The following is a 15,572-nucleotide window of genomic DNA, read 5'->3' as shown; positions in this document are numbered from 1 at the left end:
GCTAGCAGGACCAGTGGTCAGGGATGATGGGAACTGGAGTCTCCAAACCTCTGTCCTGGGCCTTCCAGCAACCGGCATTCAGAAACATGGCTGCCTCTCCTCTTTCAGAGGCATCCCTGTGTCCTGCAGGAGGAAAGGATGGCTGCCTTTTACCTGCCCTGAATCTTCCAACCTTCAGCTTCACTGGAAGTCTACTAGTCTTAGCGTTTTAAGAGATGGAGAAAAAATCCCCTTTCTGCTTTCTCCAGGCTCTGCATAATTTCATAACTTCTCTCCTGTGGGAGGGAGTTCCACAGTTCAACTCCTCCTCCGCCCTCCAGTCTGTTCTGGGCCAGGAGGCCCAAGGCAGCCTCCACAAAACAAGGCTGGCGGCCAACGGGGACCCCTTTCTGATCTGCTTTAACTGTGAGAAAGGAGATTCCTTTCTGGCAGTCAGAGCTCTTTGACAAAGGAATGGTTTCTCTCAGGAGATGGGGGCCTCTCCTTCCTTGGAGGTTTTTAAGCAGAGGTTGGAGGGCCACCTGTTGGGGATTCTTGAGCTGTGATCCCTGCCTAGCAGGTGTTTGGACCACTAGATGATCCCTTGGGATCCCTCCAACTCTACAGTTCTATCATTCTCAGGCTGTTGTGTGTCAGGAAGGCAAAGGGCAGCCTCTGTAAAACCAGGCTGGCCAAGGAGGCCAGTGCAGTTCCAGCGCTGCCCCACCCCCCGCCCAGTGGAAATAATAAAATGGGGGGGGGCTCTGGGTGGGCAGATGGCAGACACCCCCATCCTGCCTTTCCAGGCAGACATGGGGGGGGGTTGGGGGGACAGAAGGTGATTCATGCCTGTGCTTTAGCAGCCCTGATCCCAATCCCCAAGGAGCAGCCACGATTCCTCAGCAAAGAGGGAGTGGCGCTCTGCTTGTGCTCAGGGGAGCACTGTATTACGATGGACGGGCCTGGTTTTCCCTCTTCCCGCAGACCTACGTTCAGGACCTGCTGCGCCTGGAGCTGCCCAGCTACGTCCACGAGGTCCTTTGCCAGAGGGGGGGCCACATGTACGTCTGTGGGGACGTCACCATGGCAACGGGGGTCCTGCAGACCGTCCAACAGATCCTGGCCAAGGAGGGCGGCATGACGCTGGCGGAGGCCGGGGACAGGATCAGCGAACTCCAGGTGAGGAAGGGAAGCAGCCCCCCAGTCAGACCCCAGCGCTGGAGGCAGAGCGCAGGCAGGCAGCCCTCAGCTGCCCAGGGCAGGGTCTTACAGGGGGTGGCCCCCTTGGGTCACAGCAAATGCAGCAGCAGCACCAAATTGTGGGGCACCTTGAAACAGTCGGCAGCTGCCTTCCTTCCCTGCAGCGCTGGGGGCTGGACCAATGACCATTGGGGGTCCCTTCCAATGAAGTGCCCTGGGGGGGGGGTTGCGCGTCTGTGTGTGTAGGATCTGACGCTGCCTCTTTCTCTCCCAGGACCAGAACCGCTACCACGAGGACATCTTTGGCCTGACCTTCCGCACGCAAGAGGTGGCCTCGCTCATCCGCAGCCAGTCCATCTCCCAGAAGAAGCGCCAGTCCTTGCTCAGTCTCACCCCGTCCCTCTGAGACCCTCGCAGCTCCGGATCTTGCCATTAGAAGCCTTTCCCCCCTGCCCTGCCCTGCTCTGGCGTCCGCGCACTCCTTTCTCCAAAGAGGGGAGGGTCTTAGAAGAGCAGCTCTCCCCTCTGACGGGGGATGCAGAGCCCAGCCAGCCTGGCCAGGACCCCCCCCCCCCGACAGCCTCTCCTCCTCCAGGAATTGGTCCTTTTCTAAGGGCCTCCCTGCCTCCAGGGAGTTCCGCGTTGCATGAACAAGTCCTTCCATTTATCGCTCCTCAATCTTATGCCTTCCGGCCACTTTTTAAAACAGCGCCAGGAGCATTTTTTGAACTGCGAGGGATGTATGATGGCGGAAGCAGACAAGGTCTCCAAACTCCTGGTCCCAGGACAGCCTGAAAGCCAGGCTCTTTCTTCCTAAAATAATTGTACCCAACTGTGGAAAATAAAGGCACCATCTGGCAGCGTCCGCAGGTTGTAAGAATAGAGAAGCTTCTTAGCAAGAGAAGCCTTAGGCCAGAGGGGAAAGGGAATCGCAGGGTTGGACTAGATGACACTTAGGGGTCCCTTTCAACTCAACAGTTCTATGAAAGGGGACTCAGCCCTTATTTCCCTTGCCCTATGCCAGGAGGGCGCTGTGGGTAAAACCTCAGCGCCTAGGACTTGCCGATCGCATGGTTGGCGTTTTCGAATCCCTGCAGCTCCCGTCTTTCGGTCCCAGCTCCTGCCCACCTAGCAGTTCGAAAGCACCCTTAAGTGCAAGTAGATAAATAGGGACCGCTTTATAGTGGGAAGGTAAACGGCGTTTCTGTGCGCTGCTCTGGTGCTGGCTCGCCAGAGCAGCTTCGTCACGCTGGCCACATGACCCGGAAGTGTCTGCGGACAGCGCCGGCTCCCGGCCTCTTGAGCGAGATGAGCGCACAACCCTAGAGTCGGACACGGGCAGGGGTACCTTGACCTTTAAGCCAAGAACATGACCTGACATCACAGCTTGACACAGCCAATTGGAACCAGCTACCTGCCGCCTTCCCTGAACAGCCACTTGGAGCGTTCAAGGGGGAGGGAGCAGCCCCTCAATCTCACGGTCCCTCCTTCAAATCCCCCCCTTGCCCCAGAGGAGGAGAAAGGATTCTGTTGTCTATAGGAAGTGAATCTCTCTCGTTAGCCACATCTGTAAACATTTATTTGTCCCCAAAGGGTCCTGAGCTGGAGGCCCCTGCCCCCGGGGGCGGCTTTGCAAGGGTGGGGGGCACAGCGCAGGTCATATAGCAGCAGAGGAAGGTGGGGGGGGGGCATTTGGCTCCAGCCATCCTCTCATCAACCTCAGGACCCCTATAGCTCTATGAGTAGCACCGGGCAGGGCCTGATCCGGCCCATAGCTTATTCACCCCCGCGGAGGGCACACACCCAAAGCTAGGAAGGGGGGGGGGGTCCCCTCCTCCTGTCAGAGTCCACGGCCAGCCAAGGGCGGGCATCAGGCGCATTCCCACTCCTGCACTGCTCCTCTTCTGGCTGGCCACGCTCCGGGAGGTGGGGGGGGGAGGAATTCCAGCAAGTCACCGGCGGCAGCCATCACCTGGAGGGGCAAAACAGGCAGGGTTAGGCTGGGGGGGAGGTTAGGGGGGCTGGACCCCAGGTACCAAACCCTCATGCAAGGCCCGTGGGATGGGCCATGGGGTCAGGCCCATCTCGTCCAGGCTCCTGCAGCCACAGGGGCCAGCCAGAGCCATCCTGGCTCCTCCTCTCTCCTCAGCTGAGATAGCTCCACTGGCTGAGAATGAAAGAGACTCTGAACCTCAGGGTCACGGGCCAAAGAGTCCTGCCCTGCAGGGGGTTGGGCTAGATGACCCTCGCGGCCCCTTCCAGCTCTGCCACTCTAGGATTCTATGCTGGTTCCTCCAGGATTTATCCGGTTCCCCTTTAACGCCACCCAAGTTGGTGCCCATGACTCCCCAGGGGAAAGGTGTCTGAACAAAGCCAGCTGCCCAGAGCTGCTGAGCCTCTCTGCAGACACACAGAAAAAATGGGGAAAAAAGCAAGGCGACTGTTCCCCCCCCCCCCCGCCCCAGGCCTTCGCATCTCTAGCCCTATCTGTCCAGGAAGGAAGCAGCCTTGATCCCAGGAATCCTTGCCCTGGTGCTGCCACCCTCCCCTAACCCTGACCCCGAGGGAATGGGGGGGGGGGAATTCAGGGACAGGCAAGGAGGCCTTGGAGCGTGGGGCTGAGCTCGGGTGAAGCCCCACGGAGGGAGGCTGTGGGTCAGAGAGCAGGAGGGGAAGGAGACTCACGTCAAGAGGAGGCTGGGCGATGGCGGCTGCTAGCTCTTCTCCCTCTGCTGCTGTGCCTGAGACGACTCTTCCTCCTCCTCTTCTTCCTCTTTCCAGCCCCCAAGGGTTAGATCCTGGCTGCGCACATGCAAAGAGGACCTAGGGGAAGCTGCAGGGGAGAGAAGGAAGTGAGCGGGGGACCCACATGAGATTTGTATTAAATCAGGGCGGTTCAAAACGTAAGACTACAATATAGGAAAAGCAACGTCTTTCTGCCTCTTCCTCACTCCCCCCGGGGGCAGGTGAATATTACACTCCAGGAGCCCCAGAGACAGTTTTGCACCTTGGCCACACAGGGAGGGCCACTGGCAGGCAAGCGACCCCCCTAACCCCCGCCTGGGGCAGGGAAAGGCAAGCAGAGGCCAGACGGCCCTTCAGGTGGGGAGGGCCATTGGGACCCAGCCCCCAGGGACTCTCAACTCGGCCATGGCTACTTTGACAAGGAAATGGCTCTCGCCCTGGAGCAGACCAAGCCTCCTTCATGCTGGGCAACATGTTCTGTCCAGCCCCCGCTAAGGGCCCCCCCAGAGGCATTGCCTGGCTCTCCAGCCAGGAGCATCGGAGGGAGGAATCTTGGGGGAAGCGCCCCCAGGTCAGACACCCCCGGAAGGGAAGGAAGCCCCGGCAGTCTTGCGCTTCCAGTGCCCAAGAGGGGAGGCTCACCTGCTTGTGCCAAGGGCTGTGAGGGCGAGCGCGGCGACGTCTGGTGCTGCTGCTGCTGCTGGTGAAGCTGGAGGAGAGAGGGAAGCCAGGAGGGCGCCACAGCCTGAGAGGGTGGGCGTACTGGATCCCTGGGGGAGCTCACCCAGGACCAAGCCCCCTCCACCAGGGATCCCACACAGGTGAGACCCAAGAATGCTCTGGCCCCGCCCCACAGAGCTGGAAGGGATCTCCAGAGGCCATCTAGTCCAACCCCTGCGCTGTAGGAAGACAATGCTGCTCCCCCCCCAAAAAGAAACACTCACCTCATGCATGTAAATGGCGTGCAGGCTCATCTCGGCCGAGGCAAACTCAGAGAGCAGCACTGAGCGGCTGAGGGGCCCTGGGCGCGTCTCAGGTGGGGCAACACTGGTGGGCACAGAAAGGCAGGGAGCCATTGGCACACTGGCTGCAAGAAGCTGGGATTGGGCAGGGGGCAGCCCCCCACCCTCCTCCACCAGCCCCTCTGCAGCCCAGGCCACAGGGCCCTCCCCACCAGGACCAGGCGGCTCCTTTGCTGACGGCAGAAGGAACCACTTGGGAGAGAAAGCAGAAAAGAGGGGGGAGAAAAGGAAAAGAGAAATGGGAAACGCAGTGGGCCGCCCAAGGATGAAATCAAGAGGCAGGGGGACAGAGAATGGCGTGGGGAACAGCAGGGGCCCAATGGAGCCCCCCAGGGTCTCTTTCCAGCCCCCCACCGGCTCCCTCCTTCCCTACCTGGGAGTCAGAGCACCGGGGCCAAGCGGTCCTGGGCCTGACCCAGCGCCGCCATCCTTGCGCCCGGGCCCCAGACCAGCCAGGTCTCCCCGCTACCTACCTGTCTCCGGGGAGGGTGCTGTCGCTCTGGTAGACAGCGTTCTCACCCCGCCGGGGCAGCTGCGAGCAGGAGAGGGAGGCCAGGATGCTGGCGGCCGCACCGGCTGTGCTGCCCGGCTGCACAAAGCGCCGCCTCTCTGCCTGGGACGCCAGACCCCCACTTCCCGCTGCCAGGACAGGGTGGGCCAGGACACTGGCCAGGAGGGCCTCCGGCTGCAGGGAGGGAGAGGCAGTTAGAGGGAGCGCCAGGAGGAGAAAGGGGGCTCAGGACCCCAGAGATGGCTCCCTGCCCCGTCCCCAGGACTCACCACGGTGCAGGGTCCCTCGTCCGACAGGAAAGAGGCGCCCAGGGGGGCCTCGGCCAGGAGGCGTTGGGCAGGGGGCGCGTGGGCCGCATCCTGCTGCACCTTCTCCTTGAGGTGCCCGATGAAGAGGGAGCTCTCGGGGGGAGGCTGCCAGCGCGGGTTGGTGATGGCAAAGTGGACCAGGGAGAGCTCCGTCTTGCCGTTCTCTGCCTGCTGGTAGGTGGAGGCCTCTGTCCGGCCCTGGGACAGCCACTGGGGGGGGGGAGAAAGCAAGTCAGGGAGGCCGTGGGCACAGGGAAGACTCGGGGGGGGGGGACACGCAGGGAAGGGGGCGGCTGGGGATTCAGGAGCAAGAAAAGGAAGGACTTTCTCCCGCAGGAGGCAGGGGGGCCACCAACCTGTGTGGACCAAAGGCTCCCAGCCACTTTGGCCAGGCTCTGCCCTCCACGGCTGGAGGCAGCAAATATTTCTGGATCCCAGTTGCTGGAAACGGCAGGATGGGAGGGGGCTCGTGCGCATCTGCTCTAACCACTGAGCCATGTACCCCCCATGTCAGTAAGGAGAAGAAGAATAGGCCCAAGAGTCCAGCAGAACTGGGGGCTTGGCTGCAGGAAATAAGCCCGGGAGTCCTCTGCTCGGCATTGTCACACTCCCAGCCTCAGTCTCCCTGCCTGTAAAATGGGGCTGCTGTGTGAGACTAGGATTGTCAGTGGGTATCGTGTTATTTATTGCATTGACCTCCCCCCTTTTTCTCCAAGGAGCCCGAGGGGGCACACATGGTCCCCTCCCACTTAAACAACCCTGCGAAGGAGGTGAGGCTGAGAGGCAGGGACTGGCCCAAGGTCACTCAGCGAGCTCCATGGCCAAGTGGGGATTGGAACCCTGGGCTCTGTCAGGTGCTAGCTTGGTGCTCTAACCACTATGCCACCCTGCCTCTCATGGGGGGGGGGCTCCATCCAACCCCCTGCAGCACTTCAGAATAATTGCGCCCGGAAACAAGAAACTGAAATGCCTGTCCCCCAATTGGCCACACTGACTGGATGCAGGGAAGGCACAGGGTCACACGGCTGCTGGCAAAGAGGCCTTAGCACTTAAAATCTCTCCCCCCCCCGTAAAGATTGCCACCTCCAGCTCCCCCCCCCCCCATACCTGTGGGTTGCCATGGTTGCGGATGTCCAGCTGGGCGAAGGAGCAGATGTCCCCGACCCCCACCACCTCCACCGAGAAGTTGCGGAAGAAGTCAATGATGTCCAGGGCTTTGGCGCGAAGGGCAAAGATGAGCAGGAAGGGGGTCACAATGGGGCTCAGCAGCTCCTCCAGGATGAAGACCTGGGGGCACGGGGGGGGGGTGTCAGTGCCAGAGGTCTCCCCTCCCCAAAACCCACCCTGGCATGCGGGATGAGAGGGAGCAGAGGGGCTCCGCTAGGGGGCTGAAGGATCCGAACCAGCCCCTCTTCCTAATTGTGCAATGCCTTCTTTGCACTCTAAGCCTGCGGGCAGCACTGCCTCCCAGCCTTTCTGGGCACCCAGAGGGGCCTTCTCGGTGGGGGCTGCTCCCAGGCAACTCTGGAACTCCCTGCCTGGGGACGCCAGACAGGCTCCCTCCTCGCTGGCCGTCCTCCGACAGCCAAGAGCTCCTGGTTCCAAAGGGACTTTGAGAAAGGACTGGCGCTGGCATGTCTCTATTGCTGAGGCCTGTGCTCTTAGCACACCTTTTAAATCTTAGTTTTAATTATATTAATGATTAATTACATTTTTAAAATTGCCTTTAGATTTATGCTTCTAGCTAACGTTTTTGCCTTTAGCTAATGTCTTTCGCTTTCGCTATCTGTGTAAGTCGCCTTGAGTCCCGAACTATGAAAAAGACATGACATGAAGAAATATTAAGAGCAGCTACTGATTGACTGCATGTCAGCTGCTCTGAGCGCCTTTCTGGGTGAGCAGCAGGCTAGAAATCCTCTAAAGACCTCCTCCCCCCCCCCCCCGCCCACTCACCGCCTTGTACTGGAAGAGCTGGGCCAGCTCCTCCCGCGTCTCCGCCTTGTGGGCATTGCCCTGCCAGTGGTCAGGCATGTAGTGGATGTGCGCCAGGACGCATTGCAGCAGCTGCTCTGGGCACCACACCAGGTGCTCGTCCGGGATGAAGGACCTGCGGGGGGGGGGGGTCTCGTCAGCACCCAGGAAGACCGGCCCAAACACCCTCCCCCATGAACTGGGGACATCAAGGTGGGGGGGGGCCACACCTGGCGAAAGGAGCCTCCCCGCACCCCTCCATGACTTCATTCAGCGCTTTGCCACCAGGATTTGCTGTCTGGGTGGATGTGTGGCGGAAGGTGGAGGTTTGAAGGCAATCTGCCAGGAGGTTGAGCCGGATGACCCTTAGGGGTCCCTTCTGACTCGACCATTCCACAAAATTCTGCTACCCACTGAAAATATGGGGTTGCGCTCACCTAAACAGACCCACTGAAATGAACAGATGTGACTATGGTCCATCCATTTCAATGAGTCTATTCTGAATAAAAGTTAGCCAAGTAGAACCCCTGAAATACCCCCCCATGTGCTCAATGTGAGAAGAACCTGGGATCAGGCAAGGGATCAGTGCCAGGTGCCCCCATTCCGCAGGGCAGAGGAGGCCAAGCCGGAGAGAGGCCTGTCTGCTGGAGACCTCCAGCCCAGCAATTGCACGCTGGAGAGCCTCCCTGGAGCCGGCCATGGCTAGGACGCCCCAGGGGCAGCAGGCCTATTACGGGGCTGGGTTTTAATCTGAGGGCAGAAATGACAGCTGAAGACTCGCTGGGGTTTCCCTTTGAAGCCCAGCCCACACCTGAGACCTCGAGGGGCTAAAACTGCCAGCCTGGCCAAAGGCCACAGGGACCAGGGGAACGGGAGATGGGCTTTGGCAGCAGGAGGTGGAGGGCCGCATCAGGTGGGTCTTTGGGCCCTGGCTCTCTGGAGGGCCACATGCGCCCGCCCTCCTGACCCACCTGGCGACGGTGACGATGACCCCCAGGAGGGTGATGGCGGTGAGGATGTGCTGCACGGTGAGGACGTCCTCGTCGTAGACGGTGAGGGCGATGAGGACGGCCAGGAGGGAGCCGGCGAAGAAGCAGACGTTCCTGGCCAGCAGGGCCAGCAGGGGGCTGGCAAAGGAGTTCATGTACTTGGAGGCGGGCTTGTAGCCGCGGCTGAGGCGCGCCTGCAGCTCGTGGTCCAGCTCGTTGAAGTGGCGCAGGTAGAGGCGGCCAAAGAGGGACCAGCGGCGGGCGCCCAGGCTGCCCGGCTCCCTCTTGAGCCCCTCCGTGTAGCTGAAGAAGGCGTACAGCACCTGCCACACCAGGATGAAGGGGCAGAGCAGCAGGTTGGCCAGGCCCAGCAGCACCATGCCTCGCCCCAGGCGCCGCGCCAGCTCCAGCCGGGCCCCCGCCCGCTTGTACTGGGGCTGCAGGCTCCACTTGCCCTGGAAGAGGGAGCCCGGCCCCCAGAAGAAGAGCAGCTCCAGGTTGTACTTGAGGCCCTGCGTCAGGAAGACGGCCTCGCCCAGCAGGGGCAGGCGGAAGTGCACGGGCAGCAGCGCCTTGTTCACCATGGCCACCAGGTAGTTCTTGAAGCGCAGGACGCGGTGGTGGATGTCCAGCTCGCTCAGCTCCCGCCTGTGGACGCACATCGGCTGCTCCCGCTGCAGAGAGATCAGCCGCGCCTGCACCTCCTGCCAGCTGCAGTTGCACAGCTCGTCCTGCGGGGGGCGCAAGAGAGGAGGGTGAGGGACACGCTGGGCGGGGGGGGGGGGGAGGAGAGGAGCCCCAGCCCCCAGGCTCTCTGTCCCTGGAGACTCAGCAGCCTCCTTCTGGGCCCACTTTTAAACACCTGCCAGGCCTAGGCAGGCAATTAAGAACACCCCCCCCCCCCCGGATGGTTCTGGGTTTTTATCGCTGTAAACTGCTTTCAGATATTCTTTTCAGGACCCAGCAGGACACAAATATTTTGATAAACAGACATGAATGGATGGATGAATAGAGCTCCCTACAGGCACTCCGGCTTGCTAAAGTGGGGCTTAGGAAGTCATCGCTCCTGCTCAGCTCAGAATTAAACAGGCAGCCGCTGCAGGATCAGGCCCCCCGCTTCATATCTGATTCACAAAGGATCTCTGCTTAAGGCCATTGAGGCCACTTAGTCCAGCCTCCCTCCCTTAAGGAAGAGCCAAAAATGACATCCACCCCCGCCCCCCGCCCGAAGATCAGCCTACAGAGTGAAATCCAGAAAATGGGAGCCAAAGTTTTGCCAAGGAGGCAGCTCCTGAGGACCCTCCCCAAAGTCAGGCTGCTGTCCCTGGGGGAGGCAAACCCCAACCTGCTCACTGGGTCTCTGACCAGCAGGATCTCCCAAAGGGGGAGAGAGGGGGAAACACTCCTTCACCCCTCAAGTCCTGCCTCCGACTCCTTCTTCCACCGACAACATTGCCCCCACGGCAGCAAGGAAACACACACAGATGCTCAAGCACAGGAACGGCCCTGTTCAGTCAGGCAGGAGGGCAGACCTTAAGGATTCGGGTGTTATTTGGAAGAGACTGTCCCCTTTTCCTGTTGGCAGAAATGCAGGCGGCCCTTGTTGCAATGAAATTCTACTTAAGCCGTGGGGCCCAGACATGCAGGAGCAATCTGGGGGGGTGGGATGTCAGCAGCCTCTGGGAGCAGCCAAAGGAGGCATCAGAGGGGAGGTAATGGGGGGATGAAGGAGAGGGAGACTCAGCAGACCCACCGGCAGCCTCCCAAGGAACAAGGGGGGGGGGGGTTCTTGCTGCACCCATCGCCCCCTCTGTGCTGGGAGGTATTTAATGTTAGAGGCTGCTTGTTGGCTGAGGGTGGCCTATCAATAATGAAGTTCTTGTTTTTCTTCTCGCTCGCTCGCTCACTCACTGACCGAGGGGATCTTGAGGGCCTTGGTGTAGAAGGTGCGGATCTCCCAGTAGCCCAAGAGGCTGCAGAGGACTTTCACCAGGCGGTAGACCCAGAAGGTGGCAGCCATCACCAGCAGGAAGATGATCCAGCCGCTGGAACGGATCCTGAGGGAGGGGAGAGGGGGGACACCAGGGCCCAATCAGCCTGGCCAGGGGAGGGTCAGCCGAGGGCAACGGGAGGGGGACCCCAAGCAGGACCCGGGTGCGAGTCCAACACTCTCCCCTGCAGGCCCGGGCAGCAGCAGCATCCTCTGAGGTCCAGGCTGGGGAAAGGCTTAAGGCTGTTGGGGAGGGACCTGGGCTGGGTTGCACCAGGTCGCTCCAGATTCATCAACCTGGATTAACACCGACCCTTTGCTAAGGGTTGTATGTGTGTACGTGTGCATACGTACATACAGAACCATGAAGTTGGAAGGGACCCCCAAGGGCCATCTAGTCCAACCCCCTACAATGCAGGGACAGCTGTGTATCTAGCTATATATCATAAAAACAAAAAAACCCTCAAAGCAGTTCACAAAAAGATAAAATAATAAAACCCAGAAAAGCACACAACATACAAGAGTTAAATCATTAAAACTCACACCACCTTGTCTAAACAGGAACGTTTTCAGCAGGTGCCAAAAGGAACACTGAGAAGGCGTTTGCCTGGAGTCAAGAGGCAGGGAGTTCCACAGCATCTATCTAACTGGACCTCCCCCCCCGCCCCGGCTGCAAAGGAGGTTTGGGGCTCCCGAGGGCCGACCCCTTCCCTGCAGGAGGGCCTCTTCTCTCCCCCCCCCCACTCACCTCTGGGCACACTGGGGCGTTGGCAGGATGGCATCAGGCAGCGTCACCTTGTTCCTCTCGGGGAGGGTGCCCCCTCCAGGATGAGTGTGATTGACAGGCCGGTTGGCAAAGAGCACGTCGTACTCCACGCAGCAGAGCAGGAAGGTGGTGAAGGTGACCACAAACAGGAACTGCCTGGGGGGAGAGGAGCCAAGCAAGTGGGGTCAGGAGAGCCCCCTCTGCCCAGGCCCACCCTCAGCCTGCAGGACTCCCAGGGCGCATCTGGCCCAACCTGCCTGCCATGCAATGTGTTCCCTGGTGGGACCCTTTGCAGCCGCCGTGGGGGCTCCCTCTCACCCCCAGCCCTGCCCAACAGGGAAGGAAGATCCGGAGGAGACCCCTGGGCCTCCCCACCTCCATGCAGCCTGGAGACCAGAAGGCCGAGAGGGGATACGAGGGGCTCCCTCCAAATAGCTGAAGGCCGCTGTGTGGAAGACAAGCAGGCTTCTTTCCTGGTGGGCTCTCCTTCCCGGGAGGTTTTTAAGCAGAGCTTGGATCATCTTAAGCCACAAGTCCTGCATTGCAGGGGGCGGGACCAGATGACCCTGGGGGACCCCTCCCCACTCTATGAAGACAGCTCCCAGAGCGGAGAGAGGAGGGTGGGCAGCTGCTCCCCTCTCAGGAGCAGCCCTGCCCCAAATGCCCACCAGCTCCCTCCTCCTCCTCCCCCCCCAGGGCCCAGCAATGAAGGGGGTCAGAAGGAGGGGGGAGTTTTGGGTACTCACACCAGCTCAAAGACGTCCGAGAGCATCATGCAGGCAAAGCCGTTCTTTTGGTGGAAATGGTAGATGTGCAGGATCTGTTAAGGAAAACCACTCTGCTACGCCTTGCCTTGGAGACCTCCCCCCCGCAGCAACCTAGAAAAGAGGGGGGCCCCAGCACATAGCATCCCCTTCCCCCTTCCTCTGGGATTCCAGATACCTTCTGGGGCCGCTGAGCCCCACACGGGGAGGGAAATGCGCTTTGCTCGTGCTCAGAGGTGCTCCCTAGCTGCTGGGAAGTCCTTGTAGCATATTCATGCCAACTCTGGCCCAGCGGCTCTGCAGAGCGGCCTTCCTGAGCAAAAGATGCCCAAGAACCAGGAAGGATATTTTGGTGAAGAAGTGGTCCAAGTTCTTGATGTGATGCCAGGAATCTGCAAAGGAGGAAAGAGTGAGAAGGGGGGCTTGGCTGAAAGGACCCCCCCCCCAGCTGCCCTCCCAGGCCTAGGGAGACGTACCTTTCAACCCCTCTGTGACGTGCACCAGCAGCTCCTTCTCATCCTCAGGGGGAGAGTCTTCCTCTTCGTAGTCGGGGAGGCGATGATAATCGCCATAGTGGCTCCCACTGACCTCCATGGGGTTCGCTGAGCTGCCCGGCTCCCGTCAGACCCTGATTGGGACACAGGGAGAAAGGGGCAGATTATCACTACTGTTGCATTTCTATCCCACTTTGCCCCCCCCCCAAGGAGCTCCAGGTCACGTGCAGAGTTCTCTGTCTCCCCATTACATCCAGTAGGTTAGGCTGAGAGGCAGCAACCGGCTTCCTGAGTCACAAGCGCAGGCCATCTCCAGGACACTTGGGGAGGGGCAGCCCCCCATTCCAGCCGGGGGTCGCCAGGGACCACTCCGCACTTGCCAGCATTGGGGCTGTGGTCAGGGAGAGTGGGGAGACTTGGCTGAAGGGTGCAGGGGGTCCCAGGAGGGGAAACTGGGTGCTGACCAGTTGGTTGATTTTGGGAAGAGGAACAAGGAAGTTTTTAGGTTACTATCAGTAGAAAGCAGGTGGGAGACTTTGGGCCCCTTTCTCCTCCTCTCCCTCATTTTGTTTGTATGTATGCCACTTTTCCATAGTTAAAGCAACATGCCAAGATTTACATAATCACAAATATTACAAAAGTTATAAATGAGTAAAACACACCAACCAAATTGAAACAATTTGCACATAAATCAAAATGCAGATCCAAAAATTCAAAGAATCATAGAGCAGTAGAGGTGGAAGGGGCCCCAGGGTCATCTAGCCCAACCCCCTACAATGCAGGAATCTCCACCAAAGCAGCCATGCCAAGAGGCCACCCAAGGAAGGAGAATGCTCCGCTTTCCTCTGCCTAACAGCTCCTACTGTGGCTCTGGATGATAAGAAAAAGGGGGGAACCTGAGAACCGGGGGTGAAACAGCTAAGAGGGAGAAAGGAGCAGATCCAACGGTAAGAAGAGAGGTCTCCCCAGGAAAGAGGCACCCGTCTGGCCTGGGCTCCAGAAGGAAGAGTCCAGGGGAAGGAGGGTTTTGCCAGCTGACAGGCTGGCCAGGAAAGAGAGAGAAGGGTTTATTTACTTCCCGTCCTTCAGCCCAAGGTCCCAGAGTTGCAACGCTAAAAGACTATACTGAAAACAGTTAAACAACTTGCCATCAGATACGGTGGGTCCTAAATCTATACACCTCAAGTGTCAAAGGTCAGGGTGAAAGAGGTGGGTCTCAGCATCCTCCAGAAGCTGTAGAGTGGGGAGGAGTCCTGCAGCTGAGGGGCTGCCATAGAGAAGATCCTTTCCTGGGGCACCTGCTACCCCGACCCTCTGAGGGCGGAGGAACAACCAACCAGGCCCCCTCTGCTGATCTCAAGGCCCAGGAGGGAAGGAGGCAGGTTGGGGCCTGGGCTGTGTGAATCGCTGTCCTTGTTCGGCCAGGCTTGGTGTCTGGCAAGGGACAGGGAGAAAAGGGACGAGAAAGCTGGGCGGAGAGGCGGTCTCTTGGGCAGCCTGCTAAGGAGAGAAGCATCTCTCCTATTCTCACGCGGGGCTTGAACATTAACAAAGAAAACAAGGGCACTAAACCATGTCTGCTGAGGGTTCGAGAAACAGGTTCTGACTTTTCAGGTGAGATGGGGTGGGCGTTGGGAGAGTAACTTGATCTCTTGGGCTCCGCTGGCATTCCCTTGTTTCCTTTTTGCAAATGACAGGAGAAAGGAGGCACGGAATTTCCCTGGGTCTGCCTGAGCGCTGGGATGGGGTCCTTCTTCACAACTCCAGGCCAATATCTACCTTCCCTTCTCATGCAGAGGCTTGCCTGGGCAAAACCTGGCTCTCTCCTTTTATGGCATTTCCAAACAAGCACTGCTGAGTGCGCTCCGCTTGCCAGGGCCTGGATCCAGCCCTCCCTGAGGAAGACCCATTCCCTCTCACACGCTACACACCCGGTCACCTGCAGAGGCCAGGAATGCCCTGGATCCTGTCCATCTGCCTTGCTCCATTTCCTGCCACTCGCTGAGTCACTTCCCAGCCATCCCAAGGCCACCCTCTGACAACCTGGCGCCTTCCAGCTGCTTTGCGCTACAACTCCCACCAGCCCCAGCCGGGACACCTGGGCTGCTCCAGGCGAAGCTCCAGGAGGGCGGCTGCCCCCCCCCCCCCGCCGCCACTGGACAAAGGAGGGAGAAGAGAGAGCTCCGCTTCATGGTTAGGACAGAGCAAGAAGCTCAAGCAGAGATAAACCCAAGTGTGTGTGTGTCCCACGCAACCCCCCCCCCAGAGACTCTGCTTGCCCCCTCCTCCAGGGGTACCCCTCCCACTCCTCAGGAAGCTCCCCTGGACCAGGACAGACTCTTGGGCCCCAGGCCCAGCCCTGCCTGCTCCAAGCTGCCACAGACCTGGCGCCGTGCGGCCACCAGATTGTACCGGCTGGGTCAGAGTTGCCACCCAAAGCATCTCGGGGGCACCAGATGGAAGCATGCTGAGTTCTGGCTCCTGTCCCCCCTCTGCCCCCCCCCCCAGCCAAGAGAGCTCCACCTCACCCGCACCCCCAGTTACTGGCAAGAAAGTGACAGCCGCCCCCCCCCTCCGGGCTCCCTGCCTCCCCCCACCCCCTGCCTTTACCGCTGCCCCAGAGAGATCTGCTTGGGGGATCCGCCAGTGTTGATGTCCAGCAGGGAAACCAGCCCTTTGCTGCTCGCCTTGCCAGAGCCCTGAGTCACCCAGGAGACGGCCGGCTCCGGGCAGAGGGAGGGCCCGATCCCGGCAGCGACAGAGAGGCTCGGCACCAGGAGGAGCAGGCGGGGCCCGGATTCAGCCCCCAGCCGGGCCAAAGGGGGCAGAGAGG

At 59.8% G+C, this 15,572-nt stretch overlaps 2 protein-coding genes across 4 annotated transcripts in view; one reads left to right on the top strand and one right to left on the bottom strand.

The window, feature by feature from the left end:
* Positions 1–1,632, top strand: part of NOS3 (nitric oxide synthase 3) — a 43,781-nt gene extending 42,149 nt beyond the window's left edge. For both annotated transcript variants that reach the window (XM_081834915.1, XM_081834916.1), the window contains 2 exons: positions 964–1,158; positions 1,454–1,632. In XM_081834915.1, the coding sequence (XP_081691041.1) occupies positions 964–1,158; positions 1,454–1,585 (327 nt within the window). In that variant the 3' untranslated portion in view covers positions 1,586–1,632. The remainder of the gene's footprint in view (positions 1–963; positions 1,159–1,453) is intronic.
* A 1,109-nt stretch (positions 1,633–2,741) lies between these two features.
* ATG9B (autophagy related 9B) lies at positions 2,742–15,508 on the bottom strand. 2 transcript variants are annotated; one of them, XM_081834911.1, is made up of 15 exons: positions 15,350–15,508; positions 12,722–12,873; positions 12,594–12,637; positions 12,228–12,292; positions 11,464–11,637; positions 10,641–10,782; positions 8,708–9,456; positions 7,719–7,872; positions 6,873–7,052; positions 5,727–5,975; positions 5,420–5,631; positions 4,863–4,971; positions 4,567–4,624; positions 3,865–4,012; positions 2,742–3,151 (listed from the first exon to the last, which is right to left on the bottom strand). In XM_081834911.1, exons 2-14 carry the CDS (start codon positions 12,837–12,839, stop codon positions 3,894–3,896), a joined length of 2,373 nt encoding a protein of 790 aa, XP_081691037.1. In that variant the 5' UTR covers positions 12,840–12,873; positions 15,350–15,508; the 3' UTR covers positions 2,742–3,151; positions 3,865–3,893. The 2 variants fall into 2 exon arrangements, with proteins under 2 accessions (XP_081691037.1, XP_081691036.1); XM_081834910.1 differs by having other exon boundaries at positions 4,567–4,633; positions 4,869–4,971.
* Between the last annotated feature and the right edge of the window lie 64 nt (positions 15,509–15,572).

This window comes from Podarcis erhardii (genome assembly GCF_964252035.2).
Source record: "Podarcis erhardii genome assembly, chromosome: 12".
NCBI classification, from domain to species: domain Eukaryota; kingdom Metazoa; phylum Chordata; class Lepidosauria; order Squamata; family Lacertidae; genus Podarcis; species Podarcis erhardii.
This window is presented reverse-complemented; position numbering and strand designations above follow the sequence as displayed.

Coding starts and splice junctions, on each gene's coding strand:
- ATG9B (XM_081834910.1), bottom strand. CDS start 12,839: ATGGAGGTCAGTGGGAGCCACTATGGCGATTATCATCGCCTCCCCGAC. Junction 12,293..12,593: donor TGGACCACTTCTTCACCAAA/ATATCCTTCCTG, acceptor CAGATCCTGCAC/ATCTACCATTTCCACCAAAA. Junction 4,634..4,868: donor ACGCCATTTACATGCATGAG/GTGAGTGTTTCT, acceptor TCTCTCCTCCAG/CTTCACCAGCAGCAGCAGCA.